Source organism: Amphiura filiformis, chromosome 8 (genome assembly GCF_039555335.1).
Source record: "Amphiura filiformis chromosome 8, Afil_fr2py, whole genome shotgun sequence".
NCBI classification, from domain to species: domain Eukaryota; kingdom Metazoa; phylum Echinodermata; class Ophiuroidea; order Amphilepidida; family Amphiuridae; genus Amphiura; species Amphiura filiformis.
In genome coordinates, this window is record NC_092635.1 from 19,311,107 (window position 1) to 19,334,035 (window position 22,929).

The following is a 22,929-nucleotide window of genomic DNA, read 5'->3' on the forward strand; positions in this document are numbered from 1 at the left end:
TCCATTTGAATTTCATACACCCTCTGAGAAAGATTCAATGTGAATCTTCCACTGAGGGAGAGCGAGATTCAAATGGAGCTGTTTATATGTTCATTCTATTTGAAATTCATACTCCCCCTGTGGAAGGTATTTCCAAAATCTTCCACAGGGGTAGTATGGATTTTAAATGGAATAGCCCATTGTGGTTCTTAATCAATTTCATAAAATATGCACTATTGCACTATTCCAGTTATAATCCATACATCCCCCTATATGGAAGAAATGACCTTAATCTTCTACAATCTACACAGGGAGTGTGAATTTCAAATGGATTGACCTTAATTTCAACTGGAATACCCCAATAGCAAAATACATCTCACTTAATGTAATATTCATATTCATCCTGGCATCTGGCCAGATTCTATTCTACTAAATGTGATGTGAATATTGTGTACTACCTTACTGTAAGCCAACTCATAGTTAGCCTTAGACAGGGATTCTATACAGCTTACATAAAAAAGCTGTCTAATGGCTTGGATTACAAATGCCTCATTCCCCATTAGGCGACGAAAAAAAGAAACCCTGTTCTACGGACGGACAGACCTTTCAAGTAGGGTCGGTCGGTTGGCCTTTTTTTGTTGTTGAAATGATCCAAAAAATCACCAAAATCTGTAAATAATTTACAATTTGAGAAAAAAAAAAATTTATTCTTGAAATTTCTGAAATTTGGGTCGGCAGTCATTTGTACAGGAAATTTGTTTTCCCAATTTGTTCAAAATCTGGGTCGATCGGGCCTGTAGAACAGGGTTCTCTTTTTTCATCACCTTATGTTGCCTTTCAACTCCATAAACATGCAAATATACAAAAAAAGAGCTGTGAGACACCAGATTACATATTTCTTTTATCCATGCCAACCATTTGTTTGAGAAACATACTAACAGAAAACACAGAATTTGTCTGCTGGATATTTCACATGAACCAGATATAGTACGTAAGTAGTTACTTTAGTTTGGCAATAGCTACATTTCATACATTCATTAATTGATAATAATGGTACACTTTGGTATCAGAAAACATAATAACCAAATTAAGTTAGAAATTGTATAGGGGAAATAATCAAATTATTTAGTCAATCTCACAGCCAATTCACAAATTATTTGACTATTTTTCAAGAATCTTTCTTCCTATTCAGATTCTCATTAACTATATCATGATGGAATTTGTTTGTATGAGTGATAGTGTGTGTTGCTGTTGTGTATGCATTTGTATGCATGTTTGCACAATCTTGTCAGTCGGGTTATGTGTGTGAGGGGGTGGGGAGAGTGTGTACATACTGTGTATGGATGTACATGTATTTGAAGTCGTCTACAACTTAGTACTTTGTCACAGATGTAAATAGGAGATGCTATCACATGCTGTAGGCTATACCGCAGGTTAAAATGGCTCTCCTTTTCATCACTATGCAGAAAAGGTTCAAAACAGGAACTATTAATTCAGCAATGTAATGGATAACCACGGATGAAACAGGGAACTTTTGTACAGGGAAGATCCAAGCAAAATTTCCTGGAATCAGGAAATTTTCTGAAGATTTACATCCCTGGATAGCAGAAACCTGAATGTAAGGCATGCTTGTTGTACACCAGTAAAATATGTCAAAATATGTCACTCTTAAGAGTTCATTCAGGTTAATTTTGCCCATACTATTTCTGAACAATGATTGTCTGTTGTACATTATAACCTTTTCTTACTTACATCAGTACTACAGGTTGGTGTTAAATTGTTGAGATTTAACCTGATTATTACCAGCTTAATGCAGCCGTGGGGGAAATTAGGGGCCTACAGGAATGTTTGGAATAGATGTCAATTTGCTCAATAGCTAAGAGTTAAAATAGTCCCATTTTCCCCCAATAGCAATGTATACATTGTCCTTTTATTTCATTTATGTATACATTGACATACGAAATAAAAGGACAAGGAACCATTAACCTCCTTTCTAAAGCTGTGACCAAGGGATGATTTAATTACTACCCAGCACCTGCTGGTAAACTGTGTTGCAAGCTCAATGCAGTCAACCAGATAAGAAAAGTCACTTGTACGCCCGGCATAAATATGCATGGTTGAAATTGAATTACTGTGTAAACATCAGTCATAAGAATTTATCTGATCCATAGTGTGCAGTATCATCCATTGTTCTATCAATTGCATGGGCACACTGTGACAATTCCAAAATATTCAATCAAATTCAATCTGATAGTTGAAATCCTGGTGATAACATTTTTGCAGTGCATTATGGGTAGTTCTTAAATCATCCTCTGATCTGTGACATACAACAGTCAATACAGAATCATAGCGATTCCTTAACATAAGAAACCATTAATAATGTACCAGTAGTAGCCCCCAGCTTACTGACTCATCACTTGTAATGTTGCTTCAAGTTCTCGTCCTCCTCTTCTTCGTCATCATCTGCTTCGTCATCCTCATTGTTGCCGTTTTGGTAGTTCTGGTTCTGGTCTAAATCATTAGCTGATGATTCCAATGAAGGTGATAATGATGATGTGAAAGAAATGATGGAGAGGGGGAGGAAGGATGGTTGGGTATAGAGAAAATGAAGGTATGAGAGGGGGAAATAAGAAAACAGGAAGTGCATGTTAGTTAAAGACAATTATACCATCACCACTTTTTAATAACATTTACACCACTATCATTTCCCAAACATGAAACTAATACAATGCAACATTAAAAGTTGGAACCTGAAAGTCGTTCAACTGTGCACAATGATATTGAAGTGTCATTTTGATAGTTGTGAGTACTAGTTATGAGACATCTGTGAGCCCAAGGTTTCACATAAATATGAAGACATGTGGTGCCTATACTTTTAACATTTTCACTACAGCTGCAATAGACAAACAATGTCAGTAATAATCAATATTATAATGGATTTTATATTACATTGGGGCATTGGAAAAAGGTTAAGAGTCACCGGACCTGATCATCATGCATCACTTCTGATCAACATGGAGATAACAAGTCCCTCAATTGATTTGTGAAAGCCTTCCTACACTTCCAATGACAAGGACAGAGTAATTTCAAGGAAAAGTGGGGCAGGTGTATTTTTAAACGGTCACCTCGTTCGGAGACACACTTTGGTCCTGATGGGACCACGCTCAAACAAAATGCACAAGACAAACAAAAAAGACTATACTATGATCAGCTCGTAATAGGAGAGAATTATTTGTTTTTTGTTATTGCGCGAGTCAATGAAGTTCCAATTTACGCCCACGTAAATTCACGCAGCGCATGTCAGTCACGCAATATGCAAAGTGCAATTCGTGTAGCCGCTGCACCCAGCTGTGTGCACACCTTTGTATTACGAGCTGATTAGAGTGTTCAACATGGCTTGTTACTGACCTGGAACTTGTGGATGGGACTTTCAGTCTTTTAAAATGCTTAGTCTAAACTGATAGACATGCACAATCCCCCCTCCCCTACCAAACAAGGTGAATTTAATTCAATACCAAATCCTAGCCTGCAGCAGTATGAATCTATAATGTCTATCAAACACCTAACATGACCAACAAATAGCTCCAGCCATCTTTTTGTTAAAAACTTCCAGTAATTAATCATGGAATTAAATGATTCTACTGCTGATTTTGATATTCTGACTAACTAACTACAAGAGTCATGCATGTGTACATCTACTTATTACTGGTAGGTCCAATAGGAAGGGGTTGTACATCAGCGATTCCAGCTGGAGGACCACCATACTGGGGAGTATCTCTGCCAACATTCTGTTGCTCCAAACTGATGTTGTCAATCTTTTCATCAGTGGGTTTGCTTTTATCTAGAGGAGTTTCAATAAGGAAATAAGTGGGTGATGAGTTTCAGTGCAGGATTTGGTGCAGTTTGATGTACCGTAGTGCCACACATGCATCACTTCAGTTTCATACAAATCACGGTAATCACTCGTACCGATTTGTAAGTTGGTATCACTTACTACAAGGGTTAGTTTGGTATGTGCACAAACTGTTAATACTGCCACACATGCATCACATGCTTTGCGATAACACATTTTGCTTTCTACACATACATGTAGCTCAATGATGGTTATATAGTCTCTGCTCTTACTTAAATCTAATGGCAGTATATAAACAGCTTTTGTAGAAAAGTATGTTAGACTGGTATGAGCACATTGGGTTACAGAAATGATAAGAAAAGTGGTCAAAATCATAAATCCAATGTAGAACACAACAACAACAAATACTATGACAAAAGGGAACCATTTGATTAGATTGGATCAATATTATGAAAGAATTTAGCTGATACCCAGTGACATGACATGATAAGGGGCCATTGGAATGTTGTAGAAATGGTCTGGTCATCAAACATTTGAAATAAACATTTTACACTATTGGTCATCCATGGGAAAGAATCAGAATGAAACATAAAGGAAACAAAAATTACAAAAGTAAGTACAAAACATGAGAAATTGTAAGTGCCTTGTTGCCGTGAATGATTTGATTTAACATGTATCAATGCAGTGATGATCACATCAGGGTTGATTTTAATCATTAAATTTAGATACCAAGCAATTATTACTGTTATATCAGTTTTAGATTCAGAGCACCATCAAATCAGATGAGTCCAAATATTAATATGCATATCTGTGTAATTAACTAAACATGATTAAAACAATGGTTAAAAAATTAATATCAGAAGCGTTTGTTATCACTATATCCTTTACCATTAACATTGAAAGACTGTTCACAATTACAATTAATTAGGGATACGATTGCTTCATATCTTCATATCCAGATTTTGCAATGCAGCATATTTTTTATCATTCCTCTCATTTGATGATGATAAAAACTAAAACTGATCATCATAATGACTAGGTATTGGATTCCTCTCAAAATCATGATCCTGACCCATATCATATTGCTGACGTAAATTATCGGCGACTTTGTTTGAATCGAGTTGCTGGGCATCCTCCTCCTCCTCGTCATCGGCATCTCTATCATAGTCCTGACTACCAGGACCTTTGTCAGCTCCTCCGTCACCATCTTCTCCTTCGTCTTGAGCTAACATGCAAAGAGAAAAACATATGACTAACTAATGCAGGCTTGGATGTCATCTACTTGTGTGTCCAGTTAGTAGGAGAAAGTACTAGTTGATGTTCAAAGGCTGTTTTTATGTAGTAAGTAGCAATTTCACCGCAAAACTATAGAAAAATTAAAGAGATGATTAGTAAGGGATGATGTTACAAGACTTCAAGCTATTTGTCCAATCAATATTTTCCAACCAAACTATAATCATGATAATATATTATAAGTGATTGATATTAGCATGCTTATTAGTATATTAAGCAACTTTTGTTGTGAGCCAAGTAAAAGGAGGAAACAGTACATGTAGAACTGAAATATACATCCCAACAGTTTCCCACATAAACTACAACTACCCAGTACTACCAATGAGTGCATTCAGTTTCCAAATCACCAATGAAAAATCAATCTACTTATAGTATGTCCATACGTTTAGCTAAAATATCACCAAAGAAACTGAAAGTAGTTAGTCAAACAGACACCGCTTTATTGTTTTTTTTCATGCATATTCATTTAAAATTTTGTAATAACTTTTCAAAAATAATGTGAACCTATGCACTTGCTTAAATCTCTTTAGGATTCTCAAACTATACAATGAGTATCTTTTGTTGGAAGTACTGTATTCAACATAATTAACACCCCTCCACTAATAAGCATGCCGATTTTCTTAACTTGCATTTATTCAAATGCCCCTTCTGTGCACTTTTATCATCAAAAATGGTAAAAATGCATAGACAGGTGTGACATGGGTATTCTTTATTCTTGACCGACAACAATGCATGAAAAATATCTAATTGATATTCAAAATGTGATAAGTTCCCTTCAAATGACTAACTGCACTAATTAGGTCAGATATCTAGTAAGAATAAGATTTCTAGCATGCTAACTCAAACAATATCACACATGCAAATCAGTAATTCAAACAGCAATCCCAATAGTGCAGGTACAAAAAGATAGGAGTTGCTCGGCTTGAGGGATGAGTGCAATATATTTAATTTAAAATGACTACTTCAAACTTGTCCTTATTCTGCTCGATAGGCTCACATTTGTATTCAATTAGTAGGCTGAAAGGACGTTTGAATCATTTTTTAAAGATAAAAAAGAAGAAAACCTGAAACAGAAAATGTTGTTATTAAAGAATGGAGTGAAAATAAAAAGTTTGAAAGGATGAGATGTTGGAATGCCTTTGGAATAAGAAAGTAAGGAAAGGAATTCTCTGTTAGTATACTGTTTATAAACTATGCTATGTATAACTCTATGTGTATTTTGTAGTACCTTGAGCTCCATCTAATGTGTCGACAATTATACTTTGTCCCATGCGAGTTGAGAGCGATGTACATGTCTATTTTGCTGGTCGCTGTATCGAATCATGTGTGGATACACAGAGCCTATACAAATGCGTACCAGAACAGCTGTTGGCAAGCTTGCGACATAAAAGCGTAAAAGCACTGACGTCACTCTTAACTCCCAGTGGGACAAAGTATAGAAATGTGCACTTCATGAAGGAGTTAATTCTGATTGATAACAATTATTTAAAAACTAGAGATAGACCAGGTACTACTTGTAACTTTAAAACAGTGAATTACAACAAGACGGGGAAGGAAAAGCTGTTTAACGCGGCTGTGTACTATAGACATTGTTTCTTTCGCGAAATTGAGTTTTTTTGATATGTTTGTATTTTGTTATGTTTTTTATAAATACAAGGAATGAAAATCCAGATTTGTAAACGCCAACTGCAATATTTTAAGGATTTAGTTCACTATTCCACTCGTGTTTGAAATTGAAAAGAAAAGAAAATCTTTGTTGTACCAGCCAAGGTACACGCGCGCAACAGCGCATCGCGTCGCGGATCGCGCAATTTGTTAACGCACAAATCGCTTTCACGCATACTGCGACGCTTATCTGCATCTTGGGCGCATCTTATGGAAACACCACGGAAGCACTGATTTCACAAAAACCTAGTGGTCAAATGGCTCCGTTTTAGTTGATAAAATGTGGGTTTATTCAAGCAGTCCCACGATTTAAATATCAAGTTATGAATGGTTTTAGCTAAAACTTCTCAAGGGGCAGTGGATTTACCCGATGTTCATGTAATGTAAGGTAGAAAACGAAAACTGCCGCATTCTCCTGTGAGATTCGATGAAAGTGCAAAATGTGACCACTTTAAACTTCAACGGCCATTATTTCAATGTTCATTTTCTCGGTAAAATGACGATTTAGGTACTACGATAACTCAATAAATACAGCATCTATAGGTAAGCAAATATGATCATTGTAAAAGCATGATCGACTCAAGAAACGGTTTTCTCATTTTTTTATATTTTGGTCTATTTCCGATTTTAGGCATCACTTTGTGCAAATAGGCGTTTGTGAATTTTAAAAGTTCAATTTGATGCCTTATATGGTCAATATCTCAAAAAATAAGGCCAATATCAAAAAAATAAAAAAACCGTTTTTTGGAATGGAGCCTCAAGATTGAGCTAAAAACAAAATAAAATATTTTGGAAAGAGTGTTTTTTGTTATGATGTACCTAACAAATATTGCCAAAAACTCACTTTTTGTGATTTTCTTCAGAATTGTTGTTTTTACCCCAAATCTGTATTTATATTAAGATTTATTGATGTCTTGCCTTCATAAAATGTATACTTTTATATGTCTTATGCGATGAATTACAAAGTTATTGCACTTTTGCTACATGCATGTCTGAGAGTACACAGCCACCTTAAATCTAATTCTGTTCTAATTCTTGTTTATACTTACATCATTGATTAACTTTGAGCAATATAAACTTTTTAAGCACACTTTGTTTTAGTATTTTTAATAGTATGGATATTGGTAGGCCAGTTGACGGCTAACTACTGCTCAGCTACTGTGGCATCTTGCTACACCTGCTTGAGTTGTTGAGTGCTGAAACTAGCAACTATATAAGTGTTACTGGCCTGAGCTCCATCCATAGCATTAGTGTGTAAGGATGATTGGTATAAGTCTTATATAATGTAACTTGTATGTATGCCAAGGGAAGCAGGTACAATGTTACTGGCATTATGCATTGTTCACTATATCCTAGCATGATTGATATAATATATACTATTATATTGCTACCTATAGATAGAGGAATTCAGTTAGTAGTGACTTTCGATCTTGTGGTTAGTACAAGTACACTCTGCATCAGCCAAGTGATTTCTTCACAGGAAAGTCATGAAGTATCATGGGAAACAAATTTGATAAGAGCACATAAAGGCTCCTATATGGTCAAATTCGCGTGCGTTTTTGTTTCTTGTATCTGATCTTGTTTTTACGTTAATTCATAAGAATTCAAGTACTTAATTTTGTGGGTTTTATCCCTTGCTTTTATATTAATTCATAAAGATCCAGCATGTGGTTATGATGGGCTGTGGCACATCAAATAGGATTGGGTAAAAGATACTGCATAACAGTTTGTGAACTCCAGACCCAAACTGAGTAAACTAATAATAACCAGGACATTTGTTTCCCCTGATATCTTCAGGACTTGTGTGTGATAGAAGTCAACCAATCAATCAGTCAAGCAGCCAGCTAGCCAAGATGCTGCAAGGGGATTTTTGAAGGTTAAGATAGATCCTAAGAACAACATAATGGTGTCATTAAATTTCTGACAAGCCAACGTTATGCAAGGAAGTAAGCAGGTTTCAGACAAATTGCCTGTAATGGTCAAAACATGTATCTTATTAGATTTTGAAGAATATCTCAATAAAATCAGAACAAACTTGGAACACAAATGAAATTGTATAAATATGAAAGTTTTTCATCATCATTATGCGATTATTTGTGAACCATGATATTTTTTGTACCTTCATGAGTTTCTTCTACATACTGTTGTACATTGTTGAATACATTATCCACCATTCCAGTAATTGATTAAAAAATAAATATTTAGTGCCCTCCCCAAATAAGCTCACTACTGAATTTAAAGTGAGAACCCTTTTCAATGCACCTATAAAACTAAATTCCATAAGATTTCGAAATAAGATTACCATCTAAGCCTTCCAACTTTGGATCATGATGATTATGACTTCAGATACATTGTATTTTTAATGGTTATGTGTGAAAATGCCCAATTTTGATTTTCATATCATCACTTTAAGAAGCACTCCTCACAGAAAGTGACCGACTTCTTTCCATGAGATCTAATGATCAAGTGTCATACCTGCTTATATTTAAATGAATCATGGCCTAAAGATTCAACCACATGTATTATGTTGTTCTTTGAACCACTAGGGGGCAATGTTAAGTATCAAGCTAGGAGTATAAAACAGAAATGCATTTACAGAATGAGTCTCCATCTTGGTTCTGCACAGATGACGGTTGATCTGTAACAAAGAAACACAGCAATCAATAACACACCATCAACGCAAGTTATCACATCAATAGTTTTTCAAGTGTTTCTAGATTTATATTCACTGACCTCATGTAAAGTAAAATTCCTCACTCCTTACATAAAAGTGACAGTAACTTTTGCATTTTAATCCGAGATCCAATTGCATATAGCAAAATGCACTGAAGCTATCCACACACCCTATGTTAGACATTACTTTAATCTCCCACACAGAGGGTGTAGATTTCAAAGAGTCACCCATTCAGGTAACCCCATTTGAAATTTCCACTCCCTGTGCATGTGTGTGAAAGATTAATGTCATGTCTTCCATAGGAGGTATATGGATTTCAACTGGGATAGCCCAATATTGTGCTGGATATCAAGACTTCCATAAAATTTAATTTGATATCGAAGTATATAATGTCATCTGTAATTTACCAATTTTGTTGCACATTAATTTGTATTTACTTGTCGTAAGTTTCTTCACCTGAAAGTTGCTTTAGTGATGATGTTGAGTTCACTCTCTCCATACTGGCATATATGAAACATAAACATACACAAATGCCTGCATCCACCCCTACACACATATATATTCAGTGTGCACCGGCAGAGTCTTAGCCAGAAATCAGAAACCACCCGTCCAAGCAGATAGCAAAATTTGACCCTCAAATATAAAACAACTTGTCTATACCCATGGAAAGGTCACTAGGGTCAAATATGTTCTGATTTGGCCTTTACATGTCACTCTGAATTAGTCTCAAGTTCATACAACCTTAAAATCATCTGTTTTAGAGCTATCACATCTGTAAAATCCATTAAATCCACCCGTCTAAAATTAGATTAGGCCGTCTTAAAGACAGGTGGACGCATGGCTGGCTAAGACCTTGTGCACCGGTACTTGTGGACCATGTGTAATGCTATCCAAATAAGGATGTTTGAATTGGTTTTTCATTAACATACCAAAGACAAATGGTGGGTTTTGTGTCTATGGCTGTGTATGATACACAATACGATATATGCTCAGCAACTGCAGTCGCTAGTTAAGCTGTGACAAGTATGCAGAACTCTTGCCACATTAATGACTTCACATAATCACTACTTGATAGATTTGAAAATGTGTAAACATGAATGACAAAGGGGGGGGGGGCAAATATCAAATCCATTTCAAAAGAAAAGCAGACCGAAATATATGCCAATCTGCTAAAGATCACTATATCCTTTGAAGGATCCAAGTACTTACAACTGCTGTGTGCTAAGCTGCACAAACTGTTAAACAATTGATGTTCAATCTCTTAGTAAGCCTCAAATGTTTGAAATATCTTTAAGAGGCACATTTATGCAAGACCTTTGTGTTTCACAGATATTGCACTTTTTGTTCCATAATATTTGAAAATTAACATTTGAAATAATTCCTCCAGCATAGTTAGGGAGAGCCACATGAATCAATACCACAACTGCACCTGTTATCTGTCATGATGATGTAAAAATAAGTGTTGTGTTGACCCTACATGAACAGTTTTGATAGGATTGGGCATTTTCCTTTTGCACACACTCTATCTCTCTTTTTGTATACCAACTCAACCACCTACAATGAGAAGTCAATATGTTTTTTAAACTGTAACAAATAGAGGAAAACACATTGTTGGCTGCATTTTCTATTCAGGTTGTTTCAGCAACAAATATTTGATCAGATTGTGGCACTTTAGCCATGCATTAGTGATTTTTCTCAATTTTGTTGCTGAATTTTTAAAATTTCTTTTAACCAAAACTATATTTTTTAACTGCCGACCCATTGGTTTTCAAAAATCAGGTCAGTCAGGTAAGGGCAACACAGCAATATTTTGTTGTTACCTAAATTAAGTAGTCATGCAATCACACTTGTTTTTCACCTTTAATTGTTATAACAATAAAACTATAATCCATGCACTAGGTACCACACCATACATCCACCTCCCATAAGATGAAATCTAGTTGATGCTAATCAAAATAATACAATTTACACTGAAGGTATACCACAGTTAACTCTGCAAAAGCATTTAATTTTAGTCTCGCCTGTTTTAGTTGTGGATAAATTATTGGCAATATGAAAAAAGTAACTGCAGAAGTTAGTGCCATGGTGACCGAAGACAGAGTAATAAATATTCTTGAAGAGTAATGTAACTTGAGTTTTACTGTAAATGAGATTATACCCAACTTGAGTACCGGCTCAAAACTGCCCTTGTGTAATGCTATAGTAATCCGCCATTTTAGTTTGTTGCTCATGGAGGGCAAAGATTGTACCTCCTTTGGCCTGAAACCAAGCAATAATTTGTGTCTTTAAGCTAGAGTATTGCAAAAAAAGTTTGCGTATATAGCACTTGCATATTTGGCACAACATGTTACACACAGACCCCATACAATAACACACTTAAATTTGAATCAAAGCTTGCCGGAGGTACACTATTTGCCCTCCATGAGCGACAAGCAAACACGGCAGTCGATACTCTTTGATTGTACCTCATTGGGAGGTACACTATTTGCCCTCCATGAGTGACATGCAAATACGGCAATTGGTACTCTTTGGTTCTACCTCATTGGGAGGTACACTATTTGCCCTCCATGAGCAACAATCATTGGCAGGTACACACTATTTGCCCTCCATGAGCAACAAACAAACATTGCAGTTGGTACTCTTTGGTGCTACCTCATTGGGAGGTACATTATTTGCCCTCCATAAGCGACATGCAAATACGGCAGTTGGTACTCCTTGGTTCTACTTCATTAGATTGAAGAGTAATAATAACTTGATTGTCTTTTGAAGTAATTAGAATGGCAAGTTCTTAGCATCACATCTGCTTTTAATGGCTAATGATGCCTGAAACAGTACATTGGTACTACTTACCGTTTCCTCCATCAATATTGTTTTCTCTCATTATTGGAATGTGTTTGCCTGGTTCCTAAAAAGAGGGAAAAATACATCAAAACACATCAATGATTAACAGTGCTTGCCGTAAGGATTTTTTTGTATAGCAATATTGCTATGCAAATGGGCATACCGTACCATGTCCTTTTTTGACTTCAGATTTTGGTCTTCATCATATTATTTCATGTTTGCAATGTGTCTGTTATGCTTGTTCCAAAAATGCACACAAATCTGTATGTTCTGCTTCAGCAAGTCACTGATAGTCCCTTTATTCAGGAAAAAATAAGTTGCAAAACTTACGGTCATGAAAACTCCCCTTATATTAAAATGAACGAAACCTTGTTTACCAATTCACTTGCGCGTAGTGTGTGGCTTATTACGCACTACGCTTACAACACACAAGTTATGCACAGCTAGTGCACAGCTAGCCTCGACAAGCGTGTTCCGTAACAATGTGGACCATATTCTCTTCCGCGTGATAGACGACATGCAAGAGCTAATGAAATTCAGCACCTGCAGTCTAAACCACAGCCACTGACTAATGAAAGCTAAACAGAATCCACAAATTGTTCAATCGGGATAATTTCTAAATAATTATCAAGCCAGCAAAATGATGTAATCATGTGCTAGTACAGGGTACACTATATGACTGATATTGGCAGATTGCCTCAAAGGCTACTCTGGGACTTGTGGTCACAAACCCTCACACCTCCACCTACAACTAGAATGTATTGACCTTCTGCGCAGTCATCTCTAAACAAGCTTCTACCCACAAATTGTGTTATGTGTGCGTACACCTGCCAAACATGTGCTTTAATTACCACTTTGCAAAAGCCTTCTGACACGTTGCTAGAAAAGCGTGAGAAATTAAAATGTACTTTTTGTGCATGCATTAGCAGGGAGAACCTCGTTTTGGTAGCAAGGTGGCGGATCCGTGCAAAGGGCGAATAGTTTTAACTTACATCATTTTGTGTGTCATCACCCTCTGGGCCCTCCTCTTCCTCGTCATTGCCAGCATCACCATATTGCCCTTCACCTTGACCTAAGTAAAAATGATTACACAACTGTTAAGAATGGCTTGTGTTTAAGTTTGTTCGGCTTATAATATGCGCAAAATATAAGACAAGTAACATCCGTGTATCGATATAGAATGACATGCACACAATTGGTATGCACTTATGCTAGTTGGGCGTTGCATAATGCATGACTGGCGCACGCTTTTGCAAGCCTGAGTTGGGACTTTATTCAGGTGTGCAGTAACATAAACCTAATCATTTTCCACTATTATAAGCCGAACAAACTTTAGACTTGTTATAAACATTGCAAGTAATGGATACTGCCAGTGCCAACTTCTCATGTCAGTAATACTATGTTTAAAACCATAGTTTCCAATTTTGACAGCCTCACGCATTTGTGAATTAAAGTATGATACACTTCTATTCTCCCTTCAGGTTAAATGTCAGATTATGTGTTTATTGTATTTTATTTCACTTAAATTATTTGTACGGTTTAACATATTTAGCCATGTTCCAAAAAAGGCCACATTCTGAATATTAATTATAGGGTACTCTGGTTGATCACATCACAGACTGTCCCTTAAGTTTTTGATTTTTCCAACCAACAATATCACTCTTATAACTCACCAGGGGCATGCACCTGTGCACCCACATCTTCCTCATCTTCCCCGTCATCCAATGGCTCCTCTATCTGGACCCTCTGTTCTTCATCCTGTTCTTTTTGAAAGAACTCCTTCTGCTCCTGTCCAATGCCATCATCTAAGTCGTGTCCATCATTTTCACCTCCATGCCCACCATCTGTCTCCTCATCACCATTCTCTTCTTGGTTTTCTTGTTGTCCGCCTTCTTGATTACCATCCTTTGGCTGCTGCTCCTCGTCAGCTTCCATCTGGAGAATGCCGGGATCTTGATCTGTACAAAATTACCACAAACTTGAAATGTATTTTAAGGTAAATAACTCTTTTAAATGTCTTTTAGAAATATCAAAAGAAAGTGGAATAAAATACCATGATATATCACACAATGTCCCACTACTGCTGTGTTTAATCAAAACTGAACTCGAAACCAACTTTACGCTGAGTTCGTGGTAGCAGGTCACATGTGTTGCACTTTTGTTTTCCCTTTTCTTGTTTGTGGTATAGGCAGGTGAACACATTAAGATTTCCTGCACCAACAAGTTTACCATCCTCATAGTACAGTCATTCTGACCAGTGCATCGCCAATCTTTTGGCTCCTTCATTAATGCTCTATCTACCTTGGAATACGTTTGGAACTTGGGGGAGGGGAGGGGAGGGGAAGTTATCTAACATGCAGCATGTTTTGCCCTTTGCTAAACTTCAACAAGTCCTTATTATATTTATGATCAGTTGTAACGACAAGTGGAAATAGAAAAATGCTGCAATACATACCTTTAACTACTTCGTCATTCCCTCCTTCTGCCTCTCTGTAAAACAAAAATAAAATTACATGATATCAAAACAAAAAACAAAATTACAAAATATCAAAAAAAAATCCACCTTCAAAATGAAAGGTGCTTTTAATGCTTATTTTGGAAACCACACCCACTGGGATAACCTAGAGTCCGAAGTTTTCCGTTTTACAGAAAACAGAAAAAAATCACGGAATCGGAGGTACAACACTGAAAATGACATTTTTGTATGATGTGACAAAAATTGTTAAAAGATAAGAGAAATAAATGTTAAAAACAATCATGAGTTGTGTGGCTCAATTTTTATTATAAAAATACTGTTTAATGATACCGAAATAAAGGTATATTACCAAATCATGAGCCCCCTATATCCCTCCAAATATCGTAATAGTCGGCCTATTATCGTGAGAATATTCCAATCAGAGCATATTGATCACAATATTGAACACTTTATTATGACATTAATATCACTGTTTATACATTTTAAGCTTTATTCATGACGAAATTTTACAACATGGATTACAACACGGAAAATGGATTTTAGAAAACGGTAAACTTAGGACTCTAGGATAACCTGTTTATAATGTAAGGTCAAAATTAAACTTAAAGAAGAAAAACACGAATCAGATAGATAACAACTAAAAATAATTAACTTTTAAGCTGATAATTGACCAAAGATTAAAATACAACTTAAATTACCAGCAAGTCATTAGAAAAGATTAGGATTGCAAAAACAGAATAACGTGGTTTTCATTTTTTTAATATAGTGCTGCAGTTTCCTAACATCTTGACTAATACCAATACATGTACTTTGTAAAATAAACAAACAAACATAGAACAAACATAATTCTTCACTTACTGCTTTGCTCCTTCTTGATCTCCTTCCTGTAAAAAGTTTTGCTGTTCTTGCTGTTCCTGATTTGAGTTTACAACTTGCTGTTGCTGGAATCTTTGATTTTGTTGCTGTTGCTGTACATCCAGTCCTTGCTGTCTAAACTGTGGCTGTTGCTGACCTTGTTGATATTGTAGTCTGTTTCCTTGCTGCTGACCCTAGGTATTAGAACATAAATTGGTATAAAGAATTATTACGATAATTATACAATGTACTGTTTTTGAAGAAAATGGTTACTTAGATGTCAAAAACCCTGTTCTACATGCCAAGATTAACCAAATTTTGCTTTTGGAGGATTTTATTAGTTACATACAATTAAAAGCAGCCATTTTTGGCCAAAGTGGATTGCTTTTGAGTGAAATGTTTTGAAAAAAAAATTGCAAAACATATTTTCAAATTTTTCCAGCCTTCTTTATACCAGCTGACTGACCTTACTTGGCATGTCTGTCTGTAGAACAGGTTTTTTTTTCTAAATGTAATTTTCACAAATCTTTTGCACTGCATTACACTACACTGCACTACAATAAGCCAAAGAATTAAGGTACCAGTTATGTTCTCCCCCTGTATATCCAAAACAAAGACAGATATGGTATAATTGAAACCAGCAGCTAGCCAATAGCTGCATCTTTTAGCTCGAATTCAAGACCTTGTTTGTTGAAATTGTTCAAGAAATAAAGACACAACAAGCCAAAAATCCAAGGAAGATGCCAATTTAAAAGTTGCAGTTTGCTCCATTGCATGCCCTTTTGATTTGTACACAAAGCGATCGCGAACGAGAGAACTAGCGTCGTACTTCCATTGATAAGTACATTAAAACTATGGTTGTGCTTTCATTGATTAGAACACAAAAGTGAAACTTTTGATTTCGTTTATTCATTAGGTTTTAGATCAACATTTCTTTAATTCTCAACCAATTTCAACAAATAAGGTCTTAAATCAGAGCTAAAGACTACAGGTATTGGCTGCTTGTTTTAATTTTGACATATTTGTCTTTATACAGGATATACAGGGGTGAACACAACTGGTACCTTAATTCTTTGGCTTACTGTATGTTGATGATATATCAGGAGAATGCAAATCAAAGAACTTAGATTCATAGGCCTACTCAGCCATGTTTGTGTGTCACTCATGGAGGAGACAATAGTGTAGCTCAGATTTATTTTGACATGCCAAAACCAATTTTTAGTGTATGCTTGTTTAAATTGATAACCATTTGTAATCTTTGTAATGATATTGCACTTTACTGGGTCAATTTTAAGTTTAGGAGAAAATCAGTCAGGAAGTTAAACTGATTTAAAAGGTTATTAAGGAATTCATGGTCCACAGGAATTGCACAGACAAACAGATATCACATCTTTCGACAGTTTACCTGCTGAACAAAAAACAAACACCACATAGGGCTAGTCATTGTATTGTGAAATCATGCTGATTTCTTTGCCTTAAAGCCATATTTATTATAACATTTCTGTAAAAATAGATTAGTATTTATTTTCCATAAAAATGTTAGCTTTTACTGTCAGATATGTCCCCTTTTAATTTTGAGCTGAACAAGTGAGGTAAAGCATAGAAAATTGGAATTTACTACTACCGCCCGTGCACGTTACTCCCGCGGTTGTAATACGGTACAATCCTCTGGGTGTGTGTGTATGTATCCTGCACGCCCGTGTGTAATGCGTACTGTGCATACGTGTTCGACTAATATTTCCATCGTAATAATAAAATCCCGGTTCCAGCGTTTTATTCAAAATCTCGGATTTTAACAAAACTACAGCACCTAAAGTCTTGATTTTTGCAGAGTATCTTTATTGACTAAAGTACATTACAATCGTGTAAAAACAGAATTAAAAAATAATTGAGGGCATTCTCCTCGGCAAATGTTATAATATGGCTTTAAATGCAAGAAGTTCTTGATGTTGTCATTCTAATCAAATTGTAGATGATATTGAATCGTATTAAACAAAACATAAGTACAGTTGAAGAGATGGTATTAATAGTTCATTTGATAGAATTGAAGAAAACGGAATTGGCAATCATATGTATGGGTTACTTTGTATGAAGATTTTTGCCTACATGATTACAAAATGCTATGTGGACATTCATGAGTGAATGTGTATGTGACATGGATGACCTGATGGGTGTGAAGCAATGTTTTGAAATGCCCTTCTAATGTTTTAGGTGTTGTGCCTCATTTTTTAATTGTTTTACAGTAAGAATTCCAAATGAATTTGCCATTTCTGATGAACACATACAGTTTGATCAGCGCTTGTGATTGGCGGGCCTCATAACATCGCAGATTAATATATCAATTGATATATTTTATTTTCAGAATTGTCTTGTTATATCTTGCCAGAAGTATCACAAGTTATTCATTGAAGTCATAAACTTTGTCTACTTTAACACGCAAAATATACACCATACAGGTCAACTATCTCACTTTAAACATCGGTCTACTTTTCGGCATAGTGGTAAAAGCCTAACAATTCCCGCCGATTAAGAGCTGATCAAAGTATAAGTACATGTGTCCAGTAAGCATTCGGTAACCTTCCTGTGGGTTTATTGACATGGTTGAGTTGCGGAAACGCAGGCCTTTGTCATGTTGCATTCATTCATTTGAAATTCTTCCTGTAATTTCATGTACATCAGAGAGAATGAGAGAGGGTGTATGTAGCATGCATGCAAACATGCAGGGGGGTGTACATGTGTGCATGCATGGTATGTGTGCAGATAGCAAGGCTCAAAGAACTTAGACCATTTACTACATGAAAGAAACAATACAATATAGGTAGGCTTAGAGAAAAAATTTTGACCAGAAATGGGAGATGGCAACAAAATTGGCGAAAATCATTTCTTTCTTTTTTGGTTTTTGACTCCATAACCAAAACAAATACCTAACCGGACTGTCATCAAAAATACACAAATATCGTCCTCATAAATCAGCTTAAAAGGTCAATATACTGAAAGGTTTGAGTAGTAAATAAAAAATATTACTTGTGTTGTTGCTTGGATGTGCCACAAATTGGACCATTTTTGTAAATTCAGGCTGGAAAGTCAGGTCAAAGCTTAAGCTTTTTTAGTTGCAATGATTTTCAAATTCGGTAACCATGCGCCACAGAAATCTTTTAAACGCGAGAAAAGCACTAAAATGCAAGATTCATGGCGAGAAAAGCGAGATTGCATTTTCTCTCGAAGCCTAAATATAGGCCATTTGTGAATTCATATGTTTACAGGTGCTACTTCAATTTAAAGAGTGTCTCATTTTGGTGATTAAATAATTAATGATTTTAACAGGGTTAATTATGTCATTTTTCATTTTTTTTTTCTTGCCAATGACACACATTTTGCCTACAGGTTATTAAATCAAAATATGGCACAAAGCACCCTAATGCCCCATGTTCTTTCACTCTTGGTGTGGTGTGTGTCTAGTTTACAAATGTGAAAAATAATCATGTGTTGTAAGTAAAGTAAAGGTAAAGGTAAAGGAGGCGATCCTGTATATAAACAGCGATTGAAGTGCCCATCTCTCATTCATGGCGATTGGGCCAGACTCCTCCATGTATTATGTTGCTCCTCCACATTACCTTCCCAGCATTTAAGAATGCCGGTACCCATTTATACACCTGGGTGGAGAGGAGTAATTGAGATAAAGTGCCTTACTCAATGGCACAACACGATGGCATCGCCAGGGTTCAAACCCGCAACCTTAGGATTATGAGTCGGAGCCCGTTCCGCTCGACCACCATGCTCCCATGCGTTCAACATATTGATAAAATTACATAATAGCATACTTAGGATTAAGTATACTAATTACCTGTAAATTTGCCAAAAAAAACCACCATTTTTATGTTGAAAGAAGTTCTCTTCCCTAAAGGTAGGACCAAGTAAAGAATGTGCAACTCTTATCAGCGTTGGTCATAGCCGATATCGCGGAGCAAAATGCTACTCAATTTTGATCACTTTGCTACACAATTTGGAAATGTGTAGCAATTTTATACCATAGAATATACAGTGAAGTATGCAAATGTAACAAAAATCAAGAAGTGCAAGCTGATAATGCTACACGTAAAAAAGTCTAATGTCCAACGCTGACCATTATGTTGGAGTAGTTTTCTCCCAAAATAGATCAAGGGCACCTCTCAGAGAGTACTTGTAAACATGATTATAATTGGAGACTGAATTAACAAGACTAAATCTGAGGATCTAGTACCTACAAAGATTCCCATAAAGCACACACGTATGCACCTCCACCGCTGTTCCTCCACCGCTGTTCCGCCACCACTGAATACTTATTAACTGTTGCATGGCTATTTACGAATAATATTTTTAATGGAGTTAAAAAACAGAATTTACTACCAACTTAGTCAGGGTTCAAAATACACAGGGCTAAGTATGATTTGACCCTCTATATAGCTCCACCGCTGAATACTTTGTTTCTGATATTAACTGTTGCATGGCTATTTACGAATAATATTTTTAATGGAGTTAAAAAACAGAATTTTCTACCAACTGAGTCAGGGCTCAAAATACACAGGGGTAAGTATGATTCAACCCTCTATATAGCTCCACCGCCGTTCCTCCATCGCTGAATACTGATATTAACTGTTGCATTACTATTTACGAATAATATTTTTAATAAACAGAATTTTCTACCCACTTAAGCAGGGCTCAAAATACACAGGGCTAATTATGATTCGACCCTCTATATAGCTGCCATGAAATATAGCTGTCAACAGGAAAGATTACAAACAAGGGCTACTTTTCAAAGTTTAGGCCAAAAAAAAGGTTTGATTGCCCTTTGGAAATGTAGCTTTTTTAACATTTGGAAGGAGTTCTCAGCACTAAATATTGGTGAAATTTGGATCTGAAAAGGTGTAAACACCCAATATATTAACCTATAAACATCAATGAATGCTGTATATTTAAAACAAATACTATATTATTTTCTTGAACTGCATGAAATTTTAGTCATACAGTTCATGTACATACTGTTAAAGTTGCCTCAGTGTTACTGACCAAGACCAAGATCTGTTTGCTGAAAGTCTTACACAACAGCCTGTGCCTGCAAACAAGCTAGAATTAAATACTGTAAATGTTTCTCATTGACCAAATGGTCCATGGCAAGCTGTAGATACCACAGAATACTTTGGGATCTTAAACTTGGGACCTACTGAATCAAATAAATTTTGTGCTGAAAGGGCAAACAGACATTATATTTTGGCCTTATGTTCAAAATAGCCTTCATAATCACCAAGATTTATTTTGAGCACGGGTCCTTTAAAGTTTCTATACTTAAAGTTTGTAGATAAAGTAAAACAAACACTATGTTCTGCTGATTTTGATCCATACAAATTGTATTTGGACATTATATCTTTTCAAGCTGTCCAAGTTTGTGATTGCCGATCTCAAGCACGGGAGAACAAGTCGCTGGCTAAGCCCTTGCTGCACAATGAATTTGTTTCATTCTCAGCTTACACGGTTACCCATTTATGCTCCTAATTAAGCAAACACAAAATAGAGAGCATGTATCAGGCCCTGTACTGTGAAGTATACAAATTAAGTCAGCACTGCAAAAATACTGATATTTACTGCTTGTCAAATTATGTGACAAACAAATACCGACTTATACGAGCCTCAAACATGTTTGTTTCACTTTCCTTACACTATACAATATACACCATACAAACATGAACAAAAACAATGAAAACATTATGTTATCACCCAGAAGTCATGAAAAATTGAGGTGTTACTTTGTATACAAATAAGGCAGGCAGTATAGTATACCTGAACCGCTCAACTTGTTACCTGCACTCGTTTAAAACAATTTCCCTCAAAATTGTTTCATGAATTCTATACCATTTTCATACAATTTTCTAAAAATGTTCTAAAAAATGTTCTAAAAATGTTCTAAAAATTTTTTCTAAAACATTTTCTAAAACATTTTCTGAACAATTTTCTAAAAACATTTTCTAAAAATTTTTTAAAATTTTTTTTCTAAAGCAAGGAAAGGGGAAAGAATAAGGTAAAGCCAAGAATTCTCCATTGCAGGAAATTCCAAAATCGCGAATTCAGAGGTAAAGCGGAAAACCCATTTCTGAGAAAAAAATATACAAAATAAGCAAAAATTACCTAGAAAAAGAAAAAAAATACAATTGAAAAGAAATAAATAAAATACTAAATGAAATGGGTCTTCAAAATTCATCAAAATAAAGTAAAATCCGTCATAGATTTACCGATAACGCTTTCGAGTATCCCACAATCCTTTATGCTACCCGACTAAAAAGTAAGATGCTTGTGAAATTTTATTATGTCAGAAATGTGCTAAAATTACAAAGCGGAGAAAAGCGGAATTTAGCATTTGTAAAGCAGAAAATTCTTGGCTTTAGAATAAGGATGTAACGAAAAAAAAAAAAATGAGATGAAGTGAAAGACTTGGCACCATTATCTTTATCATGAAGTAAATGTAAGCTACATGCTGCTGTGTCACCCAAATTTTGGGCATTTCTATACCTCATCGGGATTTTCAGTAACGTTACTTTGCGTAACTATACTTGTCGTTTTGCCACCCGTGCTACTTTGCGTAACTACACTTGTCGTTTTGCCACCCGTGCATTTTCTATGCGTAACTACACTTGTCGTTTGCCACCTGTACTTTGCGTGAACTACACTTGTCGTTTGCCACCCGCATTTTGCGTAATTTTACTTGCCGCTTTGCCACTTGGTGTAATGTTACTTGATGTTTTGTTGCTTGTCTCTTTATCTGCCTTGGCTGCTGTCGTATTGGTTACCACCTGGTTCATATTAAAATATATTGGATTGATTGTCTCATTTGATTGATTGATTGGTTATTGATTGCTTGACTATTGATTGTACTGATTTTAAAATTGAGAACCCGCACTGATTTCAATGATTGCAATGATTTGATTGAATGCAATGACATGACTGAGTGGCATTGATTTCAATGGCTGCTATTATTTCAATGAATTGATTGCACAGCTTTTAATGATCACACAGATTCAAATTGATCCACTGCAGCTACTCAATTGGCTTGACTTGTTTGTTTGTTTGTTTGTTTATTTCTTCTTTATACTGGGTCCATATTCAGGGGAAAATTTAAGTGTTACCCTGTTCTTCCATATGGCCCAGTTAAAAGTAAAAGTTTGACTTGGTTTAACCCCATGAGAACTACCTTCATTATCAATTGGCCCAATCAGCAATTGTTAGAATAATTTCACCACACAAAAAAATTGGGGTGAATTCTTT

At 35.7% G+C, this 22,929-nt stretch overlaps 1 protein-coding gene across 5 annotated transcripts in view; it reads right to left on the bottom strand.

Moving 5' to 3' along the window:
* Positions 1–2,266: 2,266 nt before the first annotated feature.
* The window catches only part of LOC140158760 (uncharacterized), a 48,554-nt gene continuing 27,891 nt past the window's right edge, over positions 2,267–22,929 (bottom strand). Inside the window, exons 6-13 of one of the 5 annotated variants that reach the window (XM_072181969.1) lie at positions 15,640–15,830; positions 14,761–14,795; positions 13,979–14,263; positions 13,298–13,377; positions 12,315–12,369; positions 9,387–9,428; positions 3,686–3,820; positions 2,267–2,502 (exon numbers count right to left, since the gene is read on the bottom strand). In XM_072181969.1, the coding sequence (XP_072038070.1) occupies positions 2,393–2,502; positions 3,686–3,820; positions 9,387–9,428; positions 12,315–12,369; positions 13,298–13,377; positions 13,979–14,263; positions 14,761–14,795; positions 15,640–15,830 (933 nt within the window). In that variant the 3' untranslated portion in view covers positions 2,267–2,392. Of the gene's footprint in view, positions 2,503–3,685; positions 3,821–4,904; positions 5,058–9,386; positions 9,429–12,314; positions 12,370–13,297; positions 13,378–13,978; positions 14,264–14,760; positions 14,796–15,639; positions 15,831–22,929 lie in introns of all 5 variants that reach the window. The other 4 variants (XM_072181968.1, XM_072181970.1, XM_072181971.1 and 1 more) reach the window with 4 other exon arrangements.